The following is a 10,494-nucleotide window of genomic DNA, read 5'->3' on the forward strand; positions in this document are numbered from 1 at the left end:
TTCGTAGGAAGTGATGCCAAGAACCTTAATTCCATTTTCTTCAGAGGTTTCAGTGTAATAAATATTATCTCAAATGTCTTTAAAGTTGAACGGTGTTTTTCCGGAATGTGGAGAATAAAAAGCCTCTTGAATGGTCACTTTAGTACTATTGGACAACATTATACGGGCAGGGTCATATCCCTCAATCAGGTTAGAAGGGCCTGAAAGGGTTGTAAGAGGTGATATTTTAGGTAGTAAAATAGATGCGTTCATGAAAAATGGTGTGCATGGTTGCACTATTTGCCAAACAATTAACTTCCTCAATTGTCATACCTAGAAATAAATTACTTGAATTGGTCACAAGTATTAGAAACTTTGAAAATTTTCATTCATTCAATTAATCATTCGAGAAAAAAATCCATAAATTCAATATCCAAAAATTAAAACAAACACCAAACAAATAGTCGAAATAAAGCAAGTTATTCCAAACTTAAACCAATAAATTAAAAGGGGGTTCGGCCAACATGGTGAATTCGGCCCAGATGGTGTATTTAAACCCATGTCTAAGAATCTATTCTTCAATCGGAGTTGATGCTTCCTCAAAGTAAGAAACCTTTATCTTCGTATCTTCAGGTTCCAACGCTTGAGCGAAATTTGTTCCAAACTTTTGACGACGTAAATGATACTTAGCTAGGACCGTAGCAGGAGATCGACATACATGGTTCTTCAAACCACATCTATAACACATATATGTATCCATGGTGTTATGTGTTTTGCCTTTATTCTGAAGTTTTAGGTTTTGGGAGAGAGGTTGTGGCGCTTATGGGCCCTGTTTCCTCCTAAAATTGGCCTTAACTCTATTGACCTTGAGCTTTCGGCTTCTACCATGCCTACCACGCCTGGAATGGCGATTCAGGTACAACGGTCAAGTCATTAGGTCTAGCATGGTGATTTTGCATCATAGCTAGTTCTGTTTTTCAATAAAAAGTAAGATAGAGATCAAATATGAAAATTTGGTGTTCTTATTTGCCCTATATTGTTAATGCATGACAATATTAGTGGTATGGAAGGTCGAATAAGTCTTCTTCAAGAGATCCTGTTCGGTCGAGTCCTTGTTACAGAACTTCAAAAGTGATTTGATTCGACAAACTTCATAATTGTATTCGCTCACAGACTTAAAGTCTTGGAAGCGTAATGTTACTAGTCATGTCTTGCTTCAGTCAAGAATATATCTCTTTAGTGATCAAAATGATCTGCCAAAGCGATCCACAAAGCTCGTGGATCCTCTATAACGAGGTACTCGTGCATCATGCATATGCCTTCATTTGAAGACCATGTACAACAAATACAACAAATATATGCATCTTGGCCTTCAGGGTCTAATTATAATGATTAATAAATTGATAATTTTCATTGCTGGATTAGGGGCCAACAAGGAAGAAACGGAAGAAGAATAAGCCCACCTAATATTGCCTAAAATAAATCAGGCGCTCAAATCATTGGTGGTCCAAATTGGACCAAAGCCCCACTTAGGCTGTGTAGGATAGCAGAGGCACCAGCATAGTCTAGGCCATAACGTATCAAAGCAACTTCGCTTGTTTGATCAGTATTATTAGTTTCTTTGGTATTAATATAAGTTTCAGTATTTTGTTGGGCTAGATTTCAATGTAGGCTCAAAAATGGGTAATCTAACATCCAAATCTAAATTAGAACTTAGGCAATCACATAATAAATAATATTCATAACACATGAGACCAATTTTGTATATGCCTAAAAGAGGGCCATAAATTCCATCTCACAGGCACATTGCAATTTTGTCTCAATTTTTCACCCATATAGATGGACCAAGATCTTATGGGCTCTGCACTATGAGATCCATTATCTCTCTGTCTTTTGTTTTGGTTCTCAAGCAAGCCTACAAGTTCAAAGCCCACTGCACAGTCCCCAAATGTGTGCATTGACAAAATCTGGAAGGGATAAAAAAAGAGCGACTTGTACTGTCTCATAGCCTCATGTAGTAGCTTCCTGCATCCCATTCAGAAATTTCTGAGCCATTTATTTTCCTACTCAAAACATAACTAAACACTGAACGATGTTTGATTAGATAGACAATACTTTAAATTTTAGTTGGCAGAAAAATGGCATCAGCTCTGGTCTCCCCTTGTCTTCCCTCTGCTTCTTTCTTCAACAACAATGGAAGTTCAAGATTTTGCTGCTGTCCATCATCAGTTGAAGCATCCAAGTCCAAATCTTACTCGAAACGTTTCGGAGTCAGAGCCCTCAAGGAGAAAACTGAGGAAACAAAAACCCCATCTGCTGATTCAGCTGACGAAGTTACTAAAAAGTACGGCCTCGAAGCCGGTCTGTGGAAGGTATTCATCTCCAAGCAATTTATTTTCTGTCATACTTTTGATAGACTTCAAGTTTCCTTGTCTATTGTTATGTAATCGAATTAAAGGAAAGTAAGTTTCGAATGATGAGTTTATAGAGTCTGTTTCTGCTCACCCATCTGACCCATGCGTTTTCTGAGGGGAGGTGAGGCTACACAAGGGTTACGCCAGTGACAGAGCCAGATTTTTTTTTGTTTTAAACCTCATTCCTGAGTTTTTTACTAAACCATAAAGACAAAACAAACAAAAATGGTAGAAAAATATAAGATACGACGTCGTTGGACTCAACTTCTTCACAAGGACAATTCATCTGCTTCTCATATCTCACGGTTCTATAATTGCAGGCTTGATGCCGCTACAAATTTCTTACACAGTGGTCAGAATGGGCCTGGAACCACCCTGGTCTCTTAGTGGCTCTGCCCAAAGTTAGGGGATAGGTTAAGCTTAATGGCTAGTTCGGCTTTATATTTATTAGATTGAAAAAATAAGTAAAAATAATATTTCGTCAATTCAATCTTGCGCTAGTTTGAGTAGTGGTGAAGTTTTGGATTGAACCATAATGTCATGGGAAAATGCAGATATTCAGCTCAAGAGAGGAAGGAAAGGAAGGAGAAGAGAAGAAGTCAAAGGGAGATGAAGCCAAGAAGCTGCTAGCAAAATATGGAGGGGCATACTTAGCCACATCCATTATTCTCTCTTTAATCTCGTTTTCCTTATGTTACGCACTCATCAGCGCCGGCGTCGATGTCCAGGCTTTGCTGCAAAAGGTGCAACCGATCATCGTATCAACTCAATGCAAACTTGACTCGTTTTATATGTCACGTAATATATGTTGAAGAGCGTCCCTTCATTCTCTGTGTTATTTTTTTCAGGTGGGAATTTCCGGCAGTGAGACCGGAGAGAGGGTTGGGACGTTTGCTTTGGCATATGCTGCGCACAAGGCCGCGTCCCCAATTAGGTTTCCTCCGACAGTAGCTCTCACTCCCATTGTCGCCCGATGGATCGGAAAGAAAGTTGAGAAGGAGGATTAGCTCCTGTGTTTACATACTGTATAAACCAGATTTTCGCCCTTAAATCCCTTGTTTGTAAAATCAACCGTACAACTTCTTTAGTTTTCGTGTTTGTTTAGGGAAGGGCACGAATCAAACTCCTGGGAATAATCATATAAAACAACTGCCTGGATTTTGGGGATCTTCAACATCGCATGAACAAGCTACACTTGAGTAATTCAAAGCTTAAATTTACAGAGAGTAAGGGACCATACCCTTGAGTTGAAACCGAACCGTCATGAAGCAATTCGGCATCAGTATGATTGAAAACAGAACGAGGCGATTATACTAACATATTCTCTATTCGACGATATTCAGACTTTCTTGACTTCTTCACTCTGGTTACTCCAACAAAAGCCTGCTGATTCTAATAACATACAAGGATGTACTAACAATTTTAACCTCATATTTGCCACTACGTCAGAGATGTATATTACATAAATGTACAACAAAACAGCTACCTCCACCTACCGTTACGTTGTTCCTTGGTCCTTCGATGGATCTTCCTGGAATACTTGGGCAGCTTCCAGAACCTTCAACCCAACCTCCACGGTGAAACAAATACAGGAGATGGTTGGACATCATAGGCTCCCAAAAAACAAGTCTGCATCTGCAATTAGATTCATTTAACGAATCACTTCCAGGCTTCAAGTCTTCGTAGGGTTGCTGGTAGTGGAAGGTACTTCAATTAAGCTAGACGGTGGAGTTTGGGGACGTGGTGAGCTGGCATTAACCAACGGATATTCTTGATCAAGTGCACCCAAATCATTCCATACAACCCCAGCTGTAGTTGATTTGGTCAAGAAATTCAGTATTCACTTCAAAGATATTTTTTACCAGTCAAGTATAAACTCAAAGAAAACTAAGTGAAAATAAATGTAACATCTTTCGGCACAAGGATACGTTCCGTTCTCCACATGTCTGTGATACTAATATCAGCATCTGATAAAAGCCAGTAATCTGCATCACTCTGTAAAGGTAACCGAAACAGTTGACACGCTATAAGTAAAAGTTATTCTCTTGCCAGTACAGCAAAAGTCATCTAAACATGTTGCACCGCTTCATTGTAAATGATATTTCTGGTTGCCATATTTTGTAAAATTTTATTGAACTTAAGAAATTTTTGTAGCATATTGCATCTTTCAAATAGGCAGTGGTAAAATCAATTAAGAAGCCAAACTTACATCAACATCTGAGGGAACAATCTTCATAATCCCACTAGTAAAGTCCTGGGCAGCAGTAGGATCAGCAGACATTCTATGATCATCTGGTACCTGCATTTCAACATCCTTCCCTCTATCCTCTGCAAACATTGTTGTAGCTGGGTTTTCGTTAGCCCCTGACGTTGAAGGGATGTTTGTAGGTACTTCGACACCATTAATCTCCTCAAACTTCTCCTCAAATTGACTACAACGAGAGAGCAAGAGAGATCACTAAAATTCATCGTGATTTTTGACGTTGCAAGCAGGAGAAAACATTCATTGGTGTTCATAAAGTAATGATAATGGACCATGAAGCAACAATACCTGACAAGGTAAACATCTATAGGACCCATTGTGCTCCTCAAAACCATCCTGTATCTCCTTTGGGGATAGTCAACGACCTATTACATGAAAGAAAAGTTTGATTGAATAATAATGATATGCAAGCCAGTAGAGAAATTTTATGTACCATTTTGCCCTGAACTCTACCTCGTCAGGATCTGGGACTTCAAGAGTGGTGCCGTGTGGAGCTTTAATTGCTATTAAGGTTTCATTCTGACAGAAAAAATAAATTGTAGATTCAGTTTAACAGCACAAATGAAAACGTTTTGTTAAAAAATACAGAATGTGGACAGTTGCATTGATGAGAATAGCAAACATCAAAATTTTACCTGCAAGGAAGGTAAGCCCTTAATATCTTCTTCAGTGACAAAAAGCCATCTACCAAAGGAAAAAGGCAAATTGAGATAAGTGTGTGCATGGATTGCATTAGACTGGACAGTTGAAACTAGCCACAGTTGACCTTCCATGAAAAGTAACTGAATATTGGTGAACATAAAAGGATAAGACTTTTACTTCTTATTGCTTTCATCGTCGCTCAGGTCCCTCAACCTTTCCTGCATTTCTCTGGACAATTTAATAGCCCCAGTACAACCCAGAGTTCACCAACAACAGAATAATAATAACACTAAAAGTAATAAAAGCAATAGAAATAATAAAAATAATAATAACAGAAGAAAAAGCAACATCAGCTAAGTAACCTTATTTGCTGATCTAATCTGCGCTCCTCAGTAGATAGGTTTTCAACTTGTGCCTGAGACCAATTATAAAATACTGTGAATGAGGCCATATCTTTACTTCAGAGATACGCAAAGATTATTTTTGCTACTACTTTCAATGAACAGTTGGAAGATTTGATGTATGACCCAACAACGCGAATCTTATCCACCAACACCATTACAGTAATTAGCAAGCACACCAACCAAAAGCCTTAGAAAACTTTTTCCAGTCAAGAAAACAAATCTTGCCTTTTCATGCCAGTCATTAAATTAAAATACATTACACCAAATTGGAACTGGACAGATGTGGGCTGAAATCTAGCAAGCTCAAATAAACAAAATCCTAGCAAACTGTTTCTAGTCACAAACACAAATCCTGCTTTGCCATATCAATCATTCATATTTGAATTCATTACACTGGACTTGGGAATCGAAAAAACATGAACACAAATACAAACACAAACAGCATGAGTACTACTAAGCAAACAAAGATAAAGTGTCAAAAGTTGACCCAAGACTGAGTGATCGAAGTATGAGCATGCCAATAAAAAAGTTCACTTCTTCCCATACCTGTAAACTAGGATAATTTTCATCTGCATCTCCTGTCCTCGAGACATCAAGTCCCCTAAGCAACCAATCACTCAGTTTAAGTAACTTCTAATGCACAGTGGATAATTGAATTTTTACAGCTTAGTAAAAAGTGGAAAGAAAAAAGCTGTTTAATTTCAGGAAACAAGGCTAAGAATCCCTTACTTCCACTGAATTCTATTTTTGAGCTTCTTTTCTATGAGACCAATTCCTTCAAGAACATTTGTTATATCATATATCCGCCTCTTTTGGACCTAAAGGAAAAGAACACTTGTCATTAACAGACTATATTTACACAGGATACATTACAACAGAAAGGCAAGTAGTCACCTCCAAGGTATCAGCAGCTTTATTGAGATCTAGAATACCATCTTCCGCATGTTTGATCAGATTGATAAACTTCTTTGTTAAGAGACCTGTATGGAGACAATAGGCAATTTCCTTATAATACTAAATGACTAATGAAAATTATAACTTAATTTTCTCATGAAGAACCTAAATAACTAACTGAAAATCAGTTAACAAAAACATATAAATTGTTCTGTTACCTAGGGAGCTGTCAAAACGACATGGACCGGCTGGAGTAACATTAGCACCAGAAGGAGAACCTGTCAATCATACAGATTAAATGCTAGTGACAGACTAAGCAACTCTAGTAAATTATTGTAGCATCGAGTAATTCATTCTTCACCTAACAATTAATCCATTCTTCTAAGTCAATTCAAATTTTCCTCAGAATAAGTGGCTTGGCAAAATTTATTATTAGTAACACTCACCCACATTGGAAGCTGGAGTCTGCGGTCCAGATTTGCTGCACTTTGTAAGCCTTGATGCTTTGTTTGCCTTTCCAACCTTGGTTGCCACAGGAGTCTGGAGGGGGCTGTTAGCTACTTCAGTGTATCCAGGAGCAGTTGTCCTATCGGTAGACTCAGCTTCGCAATCTACTGCGTCACTCTTCCTTTTTAGCTGCTAATCCACCGTTCAGTTTTTCCAAAACACAAAATTAGCACCAATGAACAAACAATATCACATAAATGATTACAACATGAAAACAATGCCACTAATCTACGAAGAGAATGATTATTACAAGCATGCAAATACATTAGATGTTAACAAAACATTTAAAACAACTTAAGTTTCGAGGGGACAACACCACAAATTATAAACTCAAGGAATCATAAAATCAAAGTTCTACAGATCCAGTCTAATCTCTAGAGCATTCTAACCTCTACATAACCACAGCAAAGAAATAAACACCATTGCCATTAAGGGAAAACCAATTGTTATTCATTCTCTTATTTCCTAAATCATATCTTCGATAAATTACATTTTACAAATTTCCTCTATAGAAAACAACGGTATTTGAAAATTTGTAGTAAGAACCAAATTTTCTATACTGCATAAGTAATGCAGAACGCACAAAATCCTAAGCAGTATAACCACTCGCATTGAAAGGCAACTCCCAGAAGGTAAGTCGGGCCAAGAAGTGAAAAATAAATAATTACTAATTATGATATACACCCCATATCAAGAAACATGCAAACTTTATTTTTGGAATAACATTTGTACGTGCTGTTCACACTCGAATGCAGTAAACACAGAGGTTGATCATAACTAAAAAAAGAAAAAAAGAATCATGAGACAAACAACCAGTGCAACAACAAGAATTTAACTGTATTGGTATCCTTAAGAAGCATGCCCCAAGATATGTACAGGGCCCTTCATGAAGAATTAACTTAAAAGCCTCCGAGAGGAACAGATACCAGAGAGAGAGAGAGAGAGAGAGTGAGTGTTCCCAAACGATCCATTATCTTCTTTTGTAGATAAAACCACACCTTCAGTTATGGTTCTTACTGTTGCTATAACAGATAGAGACGGGGACATTAGCAACATATAGTAATTTAGAGGTTGATATGTAGTATTTCATTCAGTCATCCCCTGCCATTTGTAACGTTGTTCAGCATAGTTTGGAGAGATTGGTCTAACAAATACCAAATCCAAGAAAGCCAATGAGACAAACAGATTTTAAAGTTTTCTTTTTCACTTTTGGGTGTGTATAGATATATACATGTATGCAGCAGACATTACTTCAATTACCAATGCTATCATTCTTGTTCGTTGGTTTTAATGCATCAAGGGGAAATATACAACACAAAAATGAAAAATGCATTTGGAGGTCTTTCGAATTGCTTTTGGCAGTGTCAAAAATACATTTTATAGTGTTTGGAATAAATGAGCAACCATGATTTATGGGGTCAGTGGAGAACTTTAGTGGTTCCTTGAGAAATGCTCGATAAGTGTTTTGTCAAGAACTTTATTTACAGTAAATTGATGCACTCGTCACGCAAACACAAGTCAACTAGTTAAAGTAAAGGGGTTATTGCATAATAGGATCGCAATTTGTAGATTGTAACATAATATCACCACCCTTGCCTAATCTTTATTTACACATAACTATAAAAAAACCGAATGCGCCTTTTCATTTTCCAACAAAATCTGCCTTAGATATTCCCCAACCGCAATCATACTAAGAGCATTTAGAATTCCACCTAAAATCCCAATTACTAACATGATAACCCAGTCAAAACAAACAATTTGAACAAATCCAAAGCATTAGAACTAGTTCCAATCATTAATTTCAGCAAACTAAAACCCCTAATTAGTAATCACACTCACTAATTAAGCAGATCTCCAACAAACTAGTCCAAAAAATCATAAATAAATAACAATAAATATATAAAAAGACAACAACTCACTGGGGGCTTAACGGTTATGCCGTAGGTTTCTTGATCAGTGGATTGGCGGGGGTCGGGAAGGAAGCCGTGATAGTCTGCAGCAGCTGAAAACGGCGGTTTCATGGAGGAGAAGGGGAGCTGCCGCTTCGGGGGCTGCTGCATGGTCGGTTCTAGCGGTTGCACCGGCAGGTTCGGAGGCTGAGAGCCAGACATCCAGCGACCCGATCCGATTGTGGGTTTTGAGGGTTTTTTTTTGGGGGGGGGGGGGGGGCGGGAGTGGGTGAAAGAGAAAAAAGGCGGGATCGGGAGAATTGGGAGGGAATTGAAAGAAAACGGAAAGGGAATTGAAATTGGAGGGAGAGTTGAGGAGGTGGTGGGGCGAGTGGTGGGTGAGATGGTGAGATCTGGCGGCGGTGGTGGTGGTGGTGGTTGTGGTGGGTGGGTTTGGGAAAAATAAAAAAGCGGGAGGGAGGAGAGAGGGGGAGAGCAGAAAACGAGGGAAAGGAAAGAAGGAGGGAATTTGGTTCAGATATAAGATATGGAGGGAAGCAATTACCTTTTTCCTAATTATTTATTTACTGTTTACTTATTATCTTAGATAAATAGAATATTCAATCGTTATCATGTTTACTGAATGATTAGATTTGACAGAAATATTGGTACCTGTCTAACCGATTGAATTGGGACCACAGTCTCCCACCATTATATTTTCTAAATTTTTTTTAAAGAAAACTAATGAAAAAAATTTGAAAATTTTAAATTTTAACGGTAAAGTTAAACTAAATGATAAAGTGAATAGTATCAAAATTAAGTTTTTAGTGTAAAAATGTGTTTTTTCGTTAAAGTGAATAATACCAGAAGCATTTCATTAAAGTTCCCTTTTTTTTAATCTATTTAGACTTGACATTAGTATCGTATTTTTCATGTTCGTGTCATTTTCGTGTATACCCAATATCTTAACGGATCGTATCGTGTAACATCTGTTAAAAGTAAGAGGGTAATATGACCCGATTCGAAATCGACCCGTTTATATTATCAGATAATATAACTCGGCCCGTTACTCGTTAAAGAAAAAATATTTTTAATCAATAAATAATGAAAATGAAAAACATAATTTGACCAAAAATAAATAAAAAACATAATACTAAATTAGTATATGCATACCACATTGTCACATAAATATTATTCTAAAACATTAAAAAAAAATTGTCTTTCAAGTATTATATAATCCAAAATAAGAGCCTAATGAAAAAACATTAGTACATTACTATAAAATACCAAATGCTCAAGGATATGGAAAATGAAATAAGTTGCATTTCAAGGTTGGGGAACCTTGCAAGTTTGTATGTGCTTAACACTCCCATAGAAATACTATATATGAGGGTTTGTACGGTTTTAAAATTCTAGCAACGATGTACCCATACTCATAAAGTAGAGGATGCGATCACGAGCCCTTGTATATTCTTTTCACATTTTTCGCACTTGTAAATTAA

At 37.3% G+C, this 10,494-nt stretch overlaps 2 protein-coding genes across 3 annotated transcripts; one reads left to right on the forward strand and one right to left on the reverse strand.

Moving 5' to 3' along the window:
* The first annotated feature begins 1,969 nt into the window (after positions 1-1,969).
* Positions 1,970-3,567, forward strand: LOC126590872 (uncharacterized). The gene is made up of 3 exons (XM_050256389.1): positions 1,970-2,351; positions 2,948-3,136; positions 3,242-3,567. The coding sequence occupies exons 1-3, from the start codon at positions 2,118-2,120 to the stop codon at positions 3,398-3,400; spliced, it is 582 nt and encodes a 193-aa protein (XP_050112346.1). The 5' UTR covers positions 1,970-2,117; the 3' UTR covers positions 3,401-3,567.
* A 2-nt stretch (positions 3,568-3,569) lies between these two features.
* Positions 3,570-9,508, reverse strand: LOC126590871 (transcription factor E2FB-like). 2 transcript variants are annotated; one of them, XM_050256388.1, is made up of 14 exons: positions 9,023-9,508; positions 7,043-7,232; positions 6,815-6,874; positions 6,597-6,682; positions 6,432-6,520; positions 6,249-6,303; positions 5,661-5,713; positions 5,476-5,526; positions 5,292-5,340; positions 5,110-5,175; positions 4,945-5,021; positions 4,603-4,825; positions 4,322-4,388; positions 3,570-4,202 (listed from the first exon to the last, which is right to left on the reverse strand). In XM_050256388.1, exons 1-14 carry the CDS (start codon positions 9,212-9,214, stop codon positions 4,066-4,068), a joined length of 1,395 nt encoding a protein of 464 aa, XP_050112345.1. In that variant the 5' UTR covers positions 9,215-9,508; the 3' UTR covers positions 3,570-4,065. The 2 variants fall into 2 exon arrangements, with proteins under 2 accessions (XP_050112345.1, XP_050112343.1); XM_050256386.1 differs by having other exon boundaries at positions 7,043-7,235.
* Positions 9,509-10,494: the final 986 nt, after the last annotated feature.

This window comes from Malus sylvestris, chromosome 11, assembly GCF_916048215.2.
Source record: "Malus sylvestris chromosome 11, drMalSylv7.2, whole genome shotgun sequence".
Classification (NCBI taxonomy): domain Eukaryota; kingdom Viridiplantae; phylum Streptophyta; class Magnoliopsida; order Rosales; family Rosaceae; genus Malus; species Malus sylvestris.

Bases quoted from the DNA above. Each gene is read 5' to 3' on its own strand.
- LOC126590872 (XM_050256389.1), top strand. From the start codon at position 2,118: ATGGCATCAGCTCTGGTCTCCCCTTGTCTTCCCTCTGCTTCTTTCTTC. The intron at 2,352-2,947 runs GTATTCATCTCC...GGGAAAATGCAG, and splicing joins TCGAAGCCGGTCTGTGGAAG to ATATTCAGCTCAAGAGAGGA. The intron at 3,137-3,241 runs GTGCAACCGATC...TATTTTTTTCAG, and splicing joins TCCAGGCTTTGCTGCAAAAG to GTGGGAATTTCCGGCAGTGA.
- LOC126590871 (XM_050256386.1), bottom strand. From the start codon at position 9,214: ATGTCTGGCTCTCAGCCTCCGAACCTGCCGGTGCAACCGCTAGAACCG. The intron at 7,236-9,022 runs GTGAGTTGTTGT...ACGGTGGATTAG, and splicing joins GCATAACCGTTAAGCCCCCA to CAGCTAAAAAGGAAGAGTGA. The intron at 4,389-4,602 runs GTAAGTTTGGCT...TTACCTTTACAG, and splicing joins TTGTTCCCTCAGATGTTGAT to AGTGATGCAGATTACTGGCT.